The sequence below is a fragment of the Antechinus flavipes genome, chromosome 2 (genome assembly GCF_016432865.1).
Source record: "Antechinus flavipes isolate AdamAnt ecotype Samford, QLD, Australia chromosome 2, AdamAnt_v2, whole genome shotgun sequence".
In the NCBI taxonomy this organism is placed as follows: Eukaryota; Metazoa; Chordata; class Mammalia; order Dasyuromorphia; family Dasyuridae; genus Antechinus; species Antechinus flavipes.
The window spans coordinates 17,672,772-17,690,950 of NC_067399.1; the positions used below are offsets into that span (position 1 = coordinate 17,672,772).

At 40.4% G+C, this 18,179-nt stretch overlaps 1 protein-coding gene across 1 annotated transcript in view; it reads right to left on the reverse strand.

The window, feature by feature from the left end:
• Positions 1-18,179, reverse strand: part of DOCK5 (dedicator of cytokinesis 5) — a 238,954-nt gene that overhangs the window by 8,875 nt on the left and 211,900 nt on the right. The window contains exons 42-47 of the mRNA XM_051974162.1: positions 17,230-17,311; positions 15,987-16,071; positions 15,173-15,259; positions 9,715-9,891; positions 2,701-2,784; positions 2,285-2,422 (exon numbers count right to left, since the gene is read on the reverse strand). Of these exons, the coding sequence (XP_051830122.1) occupies positions 2,285-2,422; positions 2,701-2,784; positions 9,715-9,891; positions 15,173-15,259; positions 15,987-16,071; positions 17,230-17,311 (653 nt within the window). The remainder of the gene's footprint in view (positions 1-2,284; positions 2,423-2,700; positions 2,785-9,714; positions 9,892-15,172; positions 15,260-15,986; positions 16,072-17,229; positions 17,312-18,179) is intronic.

Here is an 18,179-nt window from a genome sequence, read left to right on the forward strand (position 1 = left end):
ATTTTTAAAATTTTAAAAATTCTATAAACTTTTGGATGTATAAAGCTCTGAGAGCTTAGAAACGAAAGACGTGAAACAGGAACCAAACTTTCTTAAGCTCCAAGAATACTGTAATTATTGGAGGAAATGAGAAAAAAAAGCCACACTAGTGTCTGAAATGAAGGAAATGAAAGGGGGCCTTCCAGAGCCTATAGGGAGGGAAGGAGAGAAAAATCAAAGGGAAGAGATTAAGGCTAAGAGTTGTTTACAGCTGTGGAGGAGAGAAATCTGAAAACCAGAGACTTGAAATAACCAGTGCCATTGAGAGAATGGAAAGGAAAAAGAAGCAGGCAGAAAGAGAAATCTAACTGGGTTGTGCAAGCCAGCTTTATGGACAGGTATTTGGACCATAAATCTCAACTTCCAAGGGCGGAGGGGAAACAATGAACTTGAACTTCCAAGACTTAAATTCAATTCTGAGCTCTCTCTACCACCTGTGTGATCTAGGGTTGTTTCCTCATTTGAAAAATGAAGCTTTAGCCTAGAAGACCTGGAAGGTCCCATCCGGTTCTAGATCTGGGATCCTATGTTCCCTCCATCCAAAGCAGAGTGGTGGTGAGTCTGAAGCACAGATATCTAGATTTGTTTTGCATCGACATTGAAAAATGACTGCAACATTCAAAAGGGTATTTAGTAAAAACAGCAACAACAATTATAAAAATAATGATAATAATAGCAAGCAAGTATATGGTGCTTTAAAGCTTGTCATTCAACCTTTACAACAATCCTGTAAGGCTGGTGCTACTATTATCCTCATTTGAAGTTGAGGAGATTAAATTACTTGCCCAGGATCACACAGTTAGTAAGTATATGAGACTGGATTTAAACAGAGCTCTTCTTGTCTTCAAGCTCAGCTATCTGGCTATGAAATGTTCTGGATGACTGCTATTTTATAATATAATTTGAGATCTAGCACCTTTTCATTCCTATTTCTCATCATCATTTCCTTGGTATTGCAGTTTTTTTGTTGTTGTTGTTGTTATTGCTTAAAATACAGATGGATAGAAAAATGAAACAGACCAGTCGAAGGGGGACAATAATAAACAGCAGTTCTTAATAACCTAGTGTTCAATAAAACCAAACCAAAAATTACTTGGAAAGAAGTCCTTATTTATTAAGATCTGCTGGGGAAATTGGGTAGCATGCTATCAGAAACCAGGCTTTGACAAATGTAATGTCAGGTTCTATAGTAAATTCAAAATTGACACACTTTGGAGTATGGAACCATGTCATAGAAAGAAGCTGATAATGCAGCTTTTAGAGGGAAGGGCAAGAGCGGTAGGAGGGACAGGAGTTCGTAAGATATTAAGCAAACAAGAAATGGAGGCAATTACAAAAAAAAAGATTATCTTGATGGTATGAAATTGAAAAGATGACAAAAGGTAGTTAGAGTTAATGTTGGAGGATTTATAGACAGGCAGGCGTGCTGATGCATTGTTGGTGGAACTGCGAGACTGTATTCTGGAAAGCCATTTGGAATTCGTGTAAATAGATAAAATGACTAAAATGTTGCTATTCTTTGACCCAGAGATTCTCTGTCATTCTCACCTACAAAGAGAAAGTTCTCATAAGCACTAGAATATTTATAGCAGCACGCTTCACGATAGAAGAAACTGGAAAAAAAGAAGATATTTATGGATCGGAAAATGACAAAACAAACCGTGGTCAAGGAATGTAATCCTTGATGATTATGAATTAAAAAGTTGCATGAAAAGATTTCCATGAACTGCTTCAGGATAAAGTTAGAAGAGCCAAAAGAATATTACGTACAATGTCTACAGTGATGAAAATGGAAAAGAAAAACTACAAAACAATCAAAAATTAATGTGGTAAAATTACAAAGGACAAAGTTGGCTCTAAAGAAGACGATGAGAACTTGTTGCTCCTAGCTCCTTCAATAAGATGGAGCAAATCATAGATATGGAATATTGTATATTGATGCCCATTTTTTCCTATGTATTGATCAGTTTTGCTGATTTTTTTTCTTCTTGTTTCTCTTTTTTTTAATTTTTATTTTTTTAATAGCCTCTCATTTACAAATTTCTCTCTCGTTTTAAGAGATGGGAAAGAAAAATATCTGAGAAAATGTAGGCAGTGAAAACAAAAGACATAAAATCTCTTCGAAAGCAATAAAGACATTAATGAACCATTAAACAAAAAGAGAAATCAGGGATGGATAGGAATTTAGCCTGGAGAGCCCGGAAGTTCAGATGCTCTGATTGTCTTGCTCTCAGACTAAGCTTACCAGAGTGATGACTCCATAGAGTTTCTCCACCTTCTCCCTGAGTTCCCGGAAACAGGTGGTCAGTCGGTCGTGCAAAGGCTTCAGCTGCTCGGTCAGCTTCTCTCCGTGAATTCGGATCCCCTCTCCAAGTAGGGGCATCTGGAGCAGGGAAGAGGGAAATTTAAGCATGGAGACTGCCACATAAAAGGGCAAAACACAGTCCAGTTCCTAATCGCACAGTCTACTAAAGGATTGAAGAACTAGAAAGAATCTCAGGGACTTAGTCTGGTCTCCTTGTTTTACAAACCAGGTAACTGAGGCACAAAGTGGGAAAGTGATTTGTGTACTGATCTGCCCAAGGCAGGCCCCTGGATGGATATGATTCCCTGCCCCCTACAAGTCGCTCCTCTGGAGCCCGGTCACCTCTGGGTACGTACCTGTAAGGCAATGAGGCGTTTGAGCAGCTCGATCTTCTCCTGGTCCTCTGGGTGCTCCTGCTGGTACTTCTCCGTGAAAAAGGCCTGGGGGCAGAGGGCAAAGAGGAAGGGATTGTGATCTTTATTAGCTATGTAGCCCTGCTTAAGATTTCCCTCATCTGTAAAATGGGGGTAATGACAGATTACCTCCCAGGAGTATTGTGAGGACCAAATGAGATAATAATTGTAAAATGCTTAGTCTAATACCTGGCACATAGTAGGTGCCATATAAATGTAAGCTATTATTACTAATATTATTATTATTAATATAGAGGAGGAAACAAATGAGAGAAAGTATGTGAGTCACTTTGCAACCAGCCTCTGGGCTACCATATAAATGTGAGCAGTTACTATGAATAAGCGCTTTGGAGACTTGGATTCCAGGCCCAGTGTTGTGATACACACGTTAAAGAAAATCCACGTATGGTCCCATATTTAAATGGTGAGAATGATACAGAAATCCAAACTTGAAACATTTCTATGTTGAAACTTCTATATGGACTGTTTTAATCCTTGGCTTAATGTCTCAAATCTGAAGACAAATTATTATTTAGTCATTTCAGTGACAGTCAAACTCTACATTGTTGTTATTGTTTAGTCAATTAGTCTCATCTGACTCTTCATGACCCCATTTGGGATTTTCTTTGCAAAGATACTAGAGTGATTTGCCATTTCCTTCTCCACTTCATTATACAGATGAGGAAACTGAGGCAAACTGAGTGAAGTGATTTAGCCAGAGTCACATAACTATTTGAACTCAGGAAAAGGAGTTTTGTAGATGTGGCACTCCATCCATCAAAAGTTTCTAGAGAGCCTTGAAAATGTGAATTTCTTTTTTTTTTTCATCCATCCATCCATCCATCCAGTCATACATTTAGCCTGTAAACCCATACTCAGTGTCTGTTGTGTACAGACTATGTTAGTCACTAAATGAGATACAAAATTATGGAAGGCATAAATCTTATACTCAAAAACCATAATCAGTTGGGAAGAAATCTTCCCCTCAAACAAAGAGATAATTCTTGCACTAAAAAAACTCATGATCCAGTTGGGAAGAAATCTTCCCCTCAAAAGAAGGCATAAACCTTACGCTCAAAAATACTTAGAATTCATTTGGGAAGAAGTCTCCCCCTCCAAAAATGTAAGCAAATTATCTCAATACAAAATTGGTTATTAAAATAGATAAAATGTATGAGAAACACATTTCTTTTCATAGATAACAAGACCACTAGCGATGACCAGACTAAATAATCAACCAAATATTTATTAATAATAATATTAATACAATTAAATAATTATAGATAATTAACTAAATAATTAATTTATTTCAATTCAACTTGACAAGCATTTATTAAATAGCTACTATGGGCTGATACTATGCCAGATGATGGGAATACATTGACAAAAATGAAACAGTCCAGTCCTTCACCTAAAGGAGCTTACATTCTGATAGGGGAAAGCATGGAAAGCACAAAGTAAGTACCAAGAAATTCCAGTGGGTGGGTGAGGGTCGTGGGTGATTGGGAGCAGGAAAGGAAGTGGGGATTCCAAAAGGCAGAGGTGATTCAGGAAACCATAGGGGACTGTGCGGTGAAGGTCAAGACAAGAGGGATGACATATAGTCCAAATTAGAGAAGTTGAGAGTGAATAACAGAAAATTAGTCAGGAAAAGTTGGTTGGAGATGGTCCAAATGGCAGACTAAGGAGTTATATTTTGCTCTAGAGGCACAAAGGGAACCACTGAGTCTTGGGAGGTTGTGTGGTCATTCGATCAGATATGTGTTATAGGAAGGAACCAATTAGGAGGCTATCCACAACAGTCCAAACAAGAGGTGATGAGTGCTTGAAGTGGGATAGTAGAGAGATGAATGGACAGAAGGGTACATATTCAAGAGATGCCATAGAGTGAACACTGACAAGACTAAACTGACCACCACAAGTGACTAGATATGGGTTGAGTTGAGGTGAAAGGGGAAGAGTTGCCAGTAATTCTGGGAAAATGGGGAAAAATGGTGGGGGAGGGGATTCTGGAAAGATGGAGGAATAGATGAGAACATTTCAGCTCTCCAGATTTCCTCCACAAAAAATGAAAAAGATAGAACATTGCCTGAGAGGGAATGTAGAGCCGTGGAAATAAAAACCAGAGTAAAGTTGCAGTTCTCTTAAGACCATTTGAAAAGATCCCAGGAAAGACCTGACCTCCAGGGCCAGAAGTTCTGCCCAAGTGAAGGGCAAATACTTCTAAGCTGACTTTGTAGACTCAACAACCTCTTAAAGGCAGCTGGAAGGAAAGAGCTTAGAAACTTTTGCTTCACAGACAATGTGGAGGGTCTGATGGCTGAAAGTTGAATGATCTTCCACTACTTAGGGACAAGGACAAACTATGTTGACCAGACATGCCCTAGGCTGTGATTGCAGAAGAGAAGGAGCTACCACATGCCTGATGAGTGCAGTAGGGAGAGGCTGGGACCCTGCTGGCACTAGGAACTTGCTTACCTCAGTTCCAAGGTAGAGAGGACAGCCGTAGTTTCCCACCACCAGAGGGACTGCAAGGAGTACCATCATTTGTGGGGTAGTGTGGCTAAGGAGCCTTGGCTTAGGAGTTGAGAGAAGAGCCCAAGGTTGGGCCCCGAAAAAGACCTCAGAAAATAATAGTAAGTAGGGCATCGTTCCCCATCTCTCAGAACTATAACTTAATAACCCTAATGGTTGTTAAAAACAAAAGATAAAGAAACAAAAATGAGAAAATAAAGGAAAAAGAACTCTACTATTATGAGAATAGAAAAGATCTGGGTTCATATTCAAAAGAAGATAATGGAGCTAAAAAGCCACTCCATTAACAATGGGAAACATCAAATTGTCTCAAGCACAAAAAAAGTTCTTAAAAAAGACTTTAAAAATCAAATAAAAGAGATCGAAGAAAAGCTAGAAAAAAAGAGCAATCTAAGAAAATCAATATGTATATATTGTATAGAAGAATATGTATAGAACTGCACATGTTTAACATATATTGCATTACTTGCTGTCTAGGGGCAAGTAGGGGAAGGAAGGGAGAAAAATTTGGAACACAAAGTTTTGCAAGGGTGAATGTTGAATACTATTTTTGCATATATTTTGAAAATAAAAAGCTATTATTAAAAAAGAATGGTCAGATTACCTGATGGGAGCAATTCTAAAAAAAATAAAAATGTGCCAGGAAAGATAAAAAGGAATAATAATCTCATACAAATGAGGTATAAAAGGAAAAACTGATAAAGAAGCTTGTAGGGGAGAGGATGGGTAATACAGGAACTTTATTCTCTCTCTTTTTAAATTTTATTTTATTTAATAATAACTTTATATTGACAGAATCCATGTCAGGGTAATTTTTTTTTTTTTTTTACAACATTATCCCTTGCACTCGCTTCTGAGGAACTTTATTCTCAATGGGAATAGTTTAAAGAGGAAACAAAATATACATCCAGAAGAGTATAAAAGTCTTCTAAATTTAGAAAGAAATAAAATGGTAAGGAGATAAGGCCAGGGGAAAAAATAAGAAAGGAACTCTTGAATGAGTGAGTAGATTAAGGACTAGAAGTGCAAGGTAGCAGTAAATAAGGCAGAGTAATGTGGAAGGAGAGGGTAAATAAGTGAGGATTGTGAGGTAGGGGGCAGATAGGAAGGAGGAAAATACACAAGTAATTGTAGCTTAGAATGTAAATGGGATGAATTTATTCATAAAATGAAAATAGCAGATTAAAATTTGAATTCAACAATATGTTGCTTTCAGGAAACATTATAAAAATGACAGATACATACAAAGATAAAACAAAGGGCAGGAATAGAATTAATTATGTACAAAAAAAGAAGGGGTAGTAATCATGATCTTAGATAAAATTAAAGTTAAAATAGATTTAATCAAAAGAGAAAAATAGACCAATAGAAAAAAAAACCCCTACTTTCAGCAATGTGATTCAATATTGGTTTTAAGCATTTGAAATAACTGTACAATATAAAATAGCTGAGTATATAGCTGCCAAAATAGAAATTGGAACTACTTGAACATAAATTTTTTATACAAATAAAGTCAGATCTAAATAACTTAAGTAATATTTATTGATCATGGGTAAGTAAAACCAATATAATTTTTAAAATGATAATTTTGCCTGGCTGATATTTTTTATTCAGTGTCATCTCAATTAAATTACTAAAAATGGTCTTATTGAGTTATGGAAAAAGTAACATTTATTTGGAAGAAGGTTTAGAACTTCCAAGAAACCAGGGGAAAAAGATGTAAAGGAAATATCAGATCTTAAACTCTCAAGCACTGTTGAAATGCAAAATGGATAATTTTGAATTCTTTAAGTTAAAATTTTCTTGTATAAATAAAACTTATGTAGCCGAGAAGTGGAAAAATGCAGAAAAGAGGTGGGCTAAAATTTTCATAGACAATCTCTCAGATAGGATGTGATTGGGTTGGAATATTGCTATGGTATAGGAAATGATGAGCTGGTTGATTTACAAAACATGGAAAGACTTGAACCTGTTAAGAAAGAGGCTATTCATCTTCAGAGATAGGAGGAAATAAGTATAGTATGGCATAAGGTATACAATATATGTGTATGAGTATATATGTTTATATATGTATGTGTTTATAGATATCTATTTATGTGTATATATCCATACTTAATTGTAGTCTTCTTTGGAGAGGAGTATGGGAAAAAAATCAAAAAAAGTTTACAGAAGGAAAACGTATAAGGAGGCAATGAAAAAGTGGACAGTTTTGAAAACAATGTGTAGTAGTTATTATTTGAATTCAAATCACTTTTTGAAATGGAAATTTATTGTTTTATATTGAACCCTCTCTCATGTTCTACAATGTACATGGCAATATTTTTTCCTTTTCTCATTCTGTATTTGTTTAAAATAAATTAAAAAATTATCGGGGGAAAAAAAGAAAATGGGCCCTCCACAGAACTTTGCACAGCACCTGCACTACAGTAAATAGGTGCTTAAAAATGCTTGTCATCTTAGGAATCACAGAATCAGAGACTCCAAAATGGAGGGTCTAACTTGACTCAATCAGAATGAGAAATTGGGAAGTAGGAAGGTATGGGGAAGGTGGTGATGTCTATGGGGAAATAGAAGATTAAAAAACAAATGATGAAAAATCATTGTGGAGCAAGAGTTTCTGCTGGCAATCTCTGGATTAGCTTTAACCTTTTTTTTCTTAAACTTTTATTATAAAACTTGCCCCCCTTCCTTGTCTGCCACAGTCTCATTTTTGAAAGAGTTTTTGACTTCAAAGGCCCTTCCCTTTCCCTTTTCTGTGCTGCAAAAACCACCCATTATTAAGAGCAAAAGATTTTTTTTTAATGAAATGATGAAAGTAGATGATCCATTTCATGTGGCAAAGTCTATAAGCCCTCTTTCTGGTTCTTGGCAGAGAATGGAAAAAAGCTGGATTTCAGGAAGGGAAATCTCAAACTAATTGTAAACCTTGAAAATGGCTAAGCCAGATCGTTCCGTTCTCTCATCTTCCAGTGACAAGTGTTTTTTTTTTTTTTTTTTTTTTTTTAAAGGTCCTCATCTGCCTCTGTCATAATAATTGGAAGGGACTTTGGATCATTCAGTCTAACCCATAATGAAAAAACGAACCTTTCCAATGTCTCCATAGATGACTAGTGTCATCTAGTCTCTGATACTCCCCCTTTGTACAGTCTTTGGTTTAGTCCTCAGGGTCTACTTGCACTTCTGCACACAGTGCTCCATTTCCCACCACCAAGCTTTTGCACAGACTGTATCCCAGGCTTGGAATATCCTCCCTTCTCACATCTACTCCCTGGAACGTCTGGCTTTCCTTAAGGCTTAGATCCCATGTAGGAAGCCATGGTTAGTGCCCTCCCTTTCAGTATTGCTTTGTATCTACATTGTATATCTCTTGTATATTTTTGTATTCATTTACTTTGTATAACAAGCCTGTGTTATTATGTACATGTTTTCCCTTTTTGAATGGAAGCTCCTTCAGGGAAAGCTTTCTTTGCATCCCTAGCCATTCAGCACATAATAAGTGCTTATTGATTTCACTTGACTTTTATCCTGGAGAAATTGAGTGAGGAAGGTAAATAGAGGAAATTTGCCTTAGCTACATTAGCAAGTTGTGTTTGTAGGATCCCTGGAGGACCCGGTTTCGGATCCTGACTCTTCCAAAGAATATTTCTGAGACTTTGGTGAACCATTTCTCTCCCTCCCCTGGCCACCTATAAAAGGAACTTCTTGATCTATAAAGTCTCCAATGATTCGGATCTCTAGCGCCATGATCCCAACCCTGACCATGATGCTGACTGGTTGTATGAGTGGGGATGAGCCTTTTAATGACTGTCTGCCATTAGCAAATGGATAAATTGAAAATACTTTCCCATTTCCTGGGAGGAGTCAGTTAGTCAATAGACATTTATTAAGCACCTACTATATGCCAGGTACTGTGCTAATGCTATAATGCAAAAGAAACATATTAAGTCCTACAGATCATTGACCTTTACATGCCTGGACTTCCTGTTCTGGGTCTCCAATACCTTGGTTACCTTATTCACATAGTATATCTAAACCTGGGCTTTAGCCAAATGCTGCTTCCCTGGCCATTTTCTGACTGCTAATATTCTATCACTCATATCCATCCTCCTCCATACTGCTTTGCAGTTCTGGGAACATAACCCAATCAACTCCATCATTTTCTAAACAAGTGTGTCAACCTATTGGCCATGGTACTTATAGCTGTAATTTTCCAACCCAAAGTATATATTCCTGGGCTCCACCTCTCTCTATGTGTTACCTTTCCCTATTAGAATGGAAGCTCCTGGAAGGGAAAAACTATCTTGATTTTACATTTGTATCCCGAGTGCTTAGCGTATGATAATTCATAAAAGTTATCCATCCATCCCTCCATCCCTCCACCATCCATCCATCCACCCAAGTTCTATGAAGATCCTCGCCTACCTTTTCATAGTTGGAATATCCACCCATGACAGCAGGGTCTACAATGCCATTGAGTAGCATGGAGAGGGGGTGTACGGAGAGCGAGCGGTCCCACGCATGCTGTTGGACACTATTACTGATCTTCTCATTGGTGAGCTCCATGGTCTCAATGGCGTTTTCCAAGGGGCTGATTTCTTCCTGAGCAGTAAGAAGCAAGAAAAAGGACAAAGGCCATTTATGACCCACTTATCGAGACCTCAACGTGGCAGGTCAAGCAAAATAGTCACATTTTAAACCAGGGCATAGAGTGGCATTTTGGGATTACATTTAATCTTCTAGAATCCCTATTACATTTATTCATTAAAGATAGCTACAAGGCTCTCCTACTTATTGGCTGTGTGACCATAAGCAAGTCCCCTATCTTCTTCCATAAAATTAGAAGATTGACCAAGGTAACCATAAATGTTTTATCTAATAAAATTGTCTGATAACATTCATTCTCTTCCTCCATAAAATGAGAGGATTGACCAAAATAACCATTAACGTCTTGTCTGTCTCTAAATCTAAATGGAAAGCGTAGAGATCATGGTTTTGAAACCTACTTGTGTGCACTCTGAAGGCCCTATATGTGTGATCTTTGGTAAATCACTTTAGCCCCATGGGTCTCAGTTTCCTTCTCTGTAAAATGAGAGGTTGGACTCATTGGTCTGTAGGTAACTTTCTATTCTGGATTGATGGCGTCAAAGAAAATGTTATGAAAAATGCAGGGAGAGGATGAGAACTTTGGGCTGGATGGTAGGGTCTCTGGGAAATCATGGAAGACCTCATGGAGGTGGTGGCATTTAAGCTGGGCCCTTATAGGATGGGAAGGAAGGCAAAAGGCACAGATGGTGTGGGAAGAGGCCATTTTATGCATAAATAAAATTTATGCATTAAAAATTAAAAATTATTAAAATACATTTAAAATTAATTAAAAATAAAAATTACATTAAAAATTTAAAAAATACAGAACATAATTATAATCATTATTCCTCAAGCTTTTGGGGGGTAGGAATTGATGAGTAGAAAGATATAGGGGACCTCTTCCAAAGGATCTTCTGCTCTATCTATGTTGCCTTAAATGACTGTCAGGAAGTCAATGGTTCAGTCATTTCAGTCCTGTCCAACTCGTTATGACTCCATTTTAATGATTTTTTTTTTTTTTTGGTAAAGATACAGGCGTGCTTGGCCATTTCCTTCTCCAGCTCATTTTATAGATGAGGAAACTGAGGAAAACAGGGTTAAGTGACTTGCCCAAGATCATACAGATAGTAAATGTCTGAGGTTAGATTTTAAACTCAGGGAGATAAGTCTTCATGATTCCAAGCACACTTATACCCCTAGTTGCCCAATTAATTAACCAATTAATCAATCACCTAATTATTTTCACCAGTCAGAAAGACCTAGGCTTAAATTAAGCAAGTCACTTATTCTCCCTGAAGTGACTGGGGCAGGGGTGCCTTAGTGTACAGAGGACAGACCCTGAAGTCAATTCAAATCCAGCCTTAGACACTGATTAGATGGTGATCCTTGGCAAGTCATTTTTCCTCTTTCTGCCTCAGTTTCTTTCTCTATAAACTGTGTTAATAACAGCATCTCCTTCCCAGAACTACTGTGAAGATCTAATAAGATAACATTTATAAAGGGCTTAGCATTAGGCCTGGCACACAGTAAGCGCCACATAAATGCTTATTCCCTTCCCTGAGCCCCAGCCAACTCTCCAGGACTTATCTACCCAGTTATAGATGGGTTATAATAGGCATTGGAGTTTGCACTACTGACTAAATCGATGCTCGTGGGACCTTAGGCTGTCCCCAGGGTAGAAGGACACAGTTGTTCTGGATTCAGGGGGCCTGCCTCGGACTCCAGCTCTTCCAGAACATGGAGAATTTTAGAGCCAGAGTTGGGAGGCACCATAAGGGTCATTATAAGGAGTTCAACTACTTCACCTAACAATGAATGAAAATTAAGATTCGGAAAAGAAAATGGAGTACCCAAGGTCACAAACAGTCCACATTAGAGGTAGGATTTAAACTTACTTCATCTTCCTTCCTTCCTCATTTCTTGTCTGTCTGTCTCTCCCCTTCTGTTCCCCCTGTCTTTTTCTCTCTCTGTCATGTCTTTCTTCATCTCCATCTCTGTCTCTCTCGATTTCTGTCTCTTTGTCTCTTCCCATCCCTATCTCTGTCTCTTCTTTTTATCTGTCTCTTTCTTTCTCTCTTTATCTGTCTCTGTCTCATTCCATCTCTGTCTCTCTCCATTTGTCACTATCCCTCTTTATCCCTGTCTCTCTTCACCTCTGTCTCTCTCTGCATCTCTTTCTCCATTTCTGTCTCTTTGTCTTTTTCTGTCTTTTTCCATCCCTTTCTCTGTCTCTCTTTCTTTCTCTCTTCACCTCTCTCTCTTTCCATCTCTGTCTCTCTGTTTATCTCCATTTGTCTCTATCCCTCTTTACCGCTGTCTCTCTCTGCATCTCTTTCTCCATTTATGTCTCTGTCTAGCTCCATCTCTGTCTCTCTCTCTCTCTGCGTCTCTCTCCATCTCTGCCTCTCTTTCTCTCTATCTCCATCCCCCGCCCAAACTTCTCTCTCACGCTTCAGACAGCTCTTCCTGGAAATGGAAGATACAGTGGAAAATGTAGCTGATTAAAAAACAAACGATATCAATCAAATTTTATTTAAAAATAATTTTTCTGGAACTGAACTAAATTATTCACCAGACTTGATCCTGAAAGACTTCTGGGTATTTCCCAAAATTAAATCTCCCCGCAAAGGATGAACATCTGCAACCTTTGAAAATATTCAAAACAATGTGCTGTGGAGTCTGAAAGCAGCCACCACCCACGTTTTGAGCAATAGCAACTCTGGGTGAAATAGATATAAAACTGAACATACAGTTCTTATGTGCTGCTTAAAAAAATCATGCACAGTGCTTTGGAATCACAGCTCTTAGACAAGGGATTTGATGGAATAAACTGACCTTCCTCCAGCCCTTACTGTGTCCAGAGCATTGTCCTAGATGGGAAGGGCTGTGGAAAGGATGCACAGAGGGTCCCTCCATGTCCTTAGAGAGAACTCAGAATCAAGGATGGTCCGGAGTCGGGAGAGCGTATGGCCAGGATTAGCTGACTGAAGGGGAATAAGGAGCACGTCTCCTTGAGGTTGTGAGTGAGGGAACTAGAAGGTGAGAGAGGAGAGATGCTGCAGATGCAGAAATGATGGGCTCCAAGATTAAATAGGAAATGTACATCCAGTTAGGAAGATGAATAAGATCACCAAAGGGTGGGATGTAGAGAGAAGGAAAAGAAAAAAAGAAGAAAAGGGAGAGGAGGGGAGAAGACAGGAGAAGGGAGAAGAGGAAAGGGGAGAGAAAAGAAAAGGGAAATGAAAGGGAAGGGAAGAGAGGAGAGAAGAGAAGGGGGAAGGGAAGGGAAGGGGAAAAGGAAAAGGGTAAAACAGGGATGGGAAAGGAGAAAAAAGGGAAGGGAAGGGAAAAGATCAGAAGAAAAAGAGAGCCCTTAAGAATACCCACCTTGGGGGATTTAGAAGAAGACAGAAGGCCAGTACAGGAGACAGAATCTGGAGTTAAGGGAAGTAGGAGGAGAACCAGGAGACTATGGCGTGACTTAGAATCCAAAGGAAGAAGGAGGATCCAGAGGAGAGGGTGACAAAGGCTGTAGAGGGATCAAATAGGATGAGGATTGAGATAAGGTCATTGGATTAGGAGCTCATTGATAGGGGTTACAGTCTAGTTTCTGTACAGTGGGGAAAGAAGGATGTGGGTATGAGTAGAGCAGAAAATGAAGGGGAAGGAAGAAGGGGAGAGATGCAAGAGTGGCCACTGGTGGATCAAAAGGAATCTATTTGGAACTTGGGGAGACCTCCTGGTGTTGGTCTGTAAGTGGGACACACCTGGTCCCAGAAAGGTGAGACTGATGATGTATGAAAAAGAAGAGAAGACTCCTGTCCTGAAAGGTGAGGGAATCACATTTAGCCTGGAGGAAGGAAATCTTTTTCCAGGAGAAAAATTGAAAGGTTCAGAGAGACAAGAAGCATCTGAGGTTAAATCTGAACCTGGGCTTCCTGACTAAAAGTGCAGTGCCGTACGCCATCGGCCATTCATCATGGGTGCCGGCCTCCGTCTTGTCCGTGAAACATAGGATCATAAGAGAGAACATAGGATGGATGTTCCTCACAGGAGAATGCTCATGGGAGAATGTAGGGTGTTCACAGAATATATATATATATATATATATATATATATATATATATATATATATATATATATATATATATATATATATATATATAGCATGTTCATAACAGAAGATAAGATGTTCATGGAAAATGTAGGATGTTCATAGTAGAACAATCATAGTAGGATGTAAAAATGTAGGATGTTCATAGTCGAATGCAGGATGTTCAAAGAAGAATACAGAATGTTCCCAGTAGGACATAGGAGGTTCATAGGACAATGTAAGATGTAGGAAATAGAAAAATATAGCAGAATGTAGGATGTTAAAAGAAAAATGTAGGATGTTCATAGAACACAGAATGTTCGCAGTAAAACGTAGGATGTTCACAGGAGAATGTAGGATTTTCATAGTAAAACATTCATAGAAGACGTAGGATATTTACAAATGTAGGATGTTCACAATAGAACATAGGATGTTCATAGGAGAACGGAGGATGTTCACGGTAGAGCATTCATGTTAGAATGTAGGACATTCATAGAAGGTGTGGGATGTTCCCAGAACGTGGGATGTTCACAGGAGAACGCGGGGTGTTCAGAGTAGGACATGCGATGGCAGAGCCAGGAGAGGCCGCAGAAGGCAGAACGTCAGATCTCTCGGGGACCTCAGCGGCCGTCATGGAGACCAATCCCTCATTTTCGAGATAAATAAAGTGAGATCTGGAGAGAAGTGACCTGCCTAAAGTCACCCAGTTGACGGTGCCACGGACGGTGTTGACTCAGGGGTTTAGGGGCACAGCTGTGCAACTGGAGAGGTCAGGGTTGTTAACACGCTTGTGGTGGTGGGGGAGGTGGGGGGTTCAGCCAGCAGTGGCTCCCAGGTGGGCCGTGTCCCATCAAAGCCTCAGATGTGGAACGACTGAAAATGTGGGAAGGAGCTTTTCTTTTCCCCAATTCTCCCCCATGAACTAACTTGGTCTGACTTGGCTGCCACCAGCACTGGGTCTGTGCCTGCTGCCGGGGTCAGCCAGGCAGGACTGGGCCAATTAGTCGCTTTAATTACAGCTGAGGGAAATCAGATGATTACATAATTAGAGTTTTCTGTACACTCTAGAGACACAGTTTGTGTCTTTCTTTAGCAAAAAAGCAGGCTGCTGGAACACAACGCTGAGGGGAGGGAGGGAGGGAGGCAGGCCTAACGAGGCCTGTGAGCACTCTCGGGGTCCAAGAGATGTTCCTGAGGACTCACCGTGGTGATCTGTTTGGCCTCGAACCACTTGAGAATCCCAGGAAAGGTGTAGGCGGTGGTGTAGGTGGTTCTCTCGATCCACATGGTCTGAAAGCAGAAGGGAGCAAAACATCATTAAGCTACTTAACAAAATCTAGCCCGTAACTCCCAGTGGCCTGCCCGGAGAGTGAGGGTGAATTTCCCCTAAAATATCCGAATCACAGAATGTAAGAGCCGGGAGGAACTCTAGAACATGGGATGGGAGTATGGGGAGGAACTCTTAAAAAAGGGAAAGGAGAATGGGGAGCGACTCTAGAACATGGGATGGGAGATGGAGAGGAACTCTTAAAAAAGGGAAAGGAGAATGGGGAGGGACTCTAGAACATGGGATGGGAGTACGGGGAGGAACTCTAAAAAAAGGGAAAGGAGAATGGGGAGGGACTCTAGAACATGGGATGGGAGTATGGGGAAGAACTCTAGAACATGGAGTGAGAAGAGCTAGAAAGTTTAGAACATAAAATGTCACATCTGAGAAGGCCTTTTTAGGATACAGAACAAGGGACAAACACAGATTTTAAAGACTGAAAATGGCGTGAAAGGATAGAATGAGTTTCTGGAATACACACAAATGTTCTCTACATATGAAGGAGCCCTGAAAGCACAGAAACACAGAATGTTTGACCAGGGGGGTCAGGGTCAGGAATAGAAATCACATCATGGAGCCATTTTTTTTTCCTGTGCATCACCAGCTCGAGGAGAAAACAGAGACAATGTGATCATCAGGCCATGGGGGCTGCTATCTGTCTGTGAGGTGAGGAGAGAACATGGAACTCACTGCAAACTCGTTGTCGGGATCCTTTTCTCCTTTCCGAAAGGGCCGGGAGTGCTGGAACTGCTGAACCTCGTTGGCCCTGTAGTAGCTGGAGAAGAATGGCAGGTATCCATCACCTTCCTCTGACAGACAGCTCACACACCATTTACAGAGCGTCTTTTCATTTACAAAGCACTTTACAGGAGGCAGCTTGTAGTGACTGTCATGACATCCCTGTAAGGGGGTTGTTATTATCCCCCCTTCCCCATCAGATCAGGAAACAGACCAAGAGAGGTAAGCGGACTTGCCTGGAAGCCAGGAAAAGCCTGAGACAGAATTTTAGCTCAGCTCCATATCACCACCTAAGTGCTTCTACAACCCAAATCTGCTGCCTTTCTAGGCAGTCTTTCATAAATCCAGATCTTTGGGCAGCAAGGGAGCTTAGAGATCTGCTATCCAGTAATAAAAAGGAGAATGGCAATGGCTGGTCCCTACATGGTGCTCCAAGTTGGCAGAACAACTCACAAATGTTATTTCATCTGATGGTCAAAATCATCCCGTTGACTCTGGGATGAGGGGGAACATTATTCTGTTTTATGGATAAAAAGTTGAGGGACTTGCCCAGGTTCACACAGCTAAGGTGTAAGGAGTCATCCCAGAAGCAATCCAGCCATCTTGCCTCTGACATGCTGAGCGCTGATGGCTTTAGAACAATCCTTACGATGATGACACTGGCGGGAACCTTGGGGACCCTTTCAGTAGTTGGGTCACACTGTGGGGGGGTGATCTGCATTGGTGAAGGGAGATTCTATACTAGGAGATCCAAGTCTAAGACCCCTCTGCCCCCACAGACACACTGTAAATACGTTGGTACCTTGCTCCTATCCTTGTGATTCTGTCATTTGCCACACGTACCCAATGCTTTCTAGTCCATGACAAATCACTTTGTGTCCTCCTGAAGAACATAATCTCCTTGAGGGCAGAAATGGACCCACTTTTGTGCTTGTACTCCCAGGGCTTAACCCAGTGGCTTGTAACTCAAATCAATAAGCATTCATCATGTACCCACTACATATCTGATAATAATGACTGATTGAGCTGAACTGGACAGATGCCCCCAAAGGCTCAGTATGCTTAGGGAAAAGGGCCTTGCCTTTCAGGGCTGGAGGCCTACTAGCTAGCTCTGTTTGGGTCTTTGCCCAAACTTAACTGAGCCATCCCATGATTCCCACCAAGAGCGAGTTTGGCGGGTTTTGTAATCACTTACTTCAAGATCTGCTCCGGCACAGGTTTGTCCTTATAATTTGGAGGTAGGTTCATCACGGGCTTCACTGTGAAGCACTGCATGTCTGAGGCTTTGGCTAAGAAAGCAACGTGGGAGCCCGATCCTTCAGTCCATCTCCCCCTGCTCCCACCCCCCCAAATGGCCATTCTTCCCCTCTTCCCTTTCCCCAAGGACAGGATGGCTCTATTAGTCATGACTGATCTATTTTATTAATCCAACTTCCTATGGAGTTTGTGGTCAGCAATCTTGTAGACAGCCCTGACTCGAAAACCTCAAGAGAAAATTAGGAATCAATAAGACAACAAAGAAAAGCCCGTGACCCATTTTTTCCAATTCATTCCTTTGGATAAGCCTTCCTGGTCCCTGTTAGGAATTAGAGAGGTGACTGTATTTCCCTTCTTGTTGGCAAGAGGAAAACTCTCAAGACCTCAGCCAAGAGAAACATTGAAAGAAGAGGGTCTAGCACCAGAGACTTCAGTCCGGATGACTCTGAATCCACATTTCTAATATTGAATAGTAATGCTGATAGTGGCCCACCTTATTTTGCCCCCGATCTTACTGGGAATGCTTCTAGTTTACCCCTTTTACATAGGATGCTTGCTAATGGTTTTAGAGAGATGCTACTTCATTTGTATCAGTAGATCTCAAAGAAAGCCCTGGTCTTGTTGACGAGCTCTTTATCACCTGTTCTCTCCTCCTCTACCTTCCTTCTTCCATAGTTCCTGACAGGTCTTCAGCTTCCAGCCCCTCCCTACTCCAATTCCTTTTGCCTTGTTTGCCAAAATAAGCTTGCCGAAGCATATCTGACCATGTCGTTCCTCTGCTCAGCCATCTTCAGTAACTTTCTGTTGCCTGTAGGAATAAACAAACCGCTTTCCCAGCTTGCCATTTAAAGCCTGTCCCTGTTTAACTCCAGTCTATATTTCTAGATT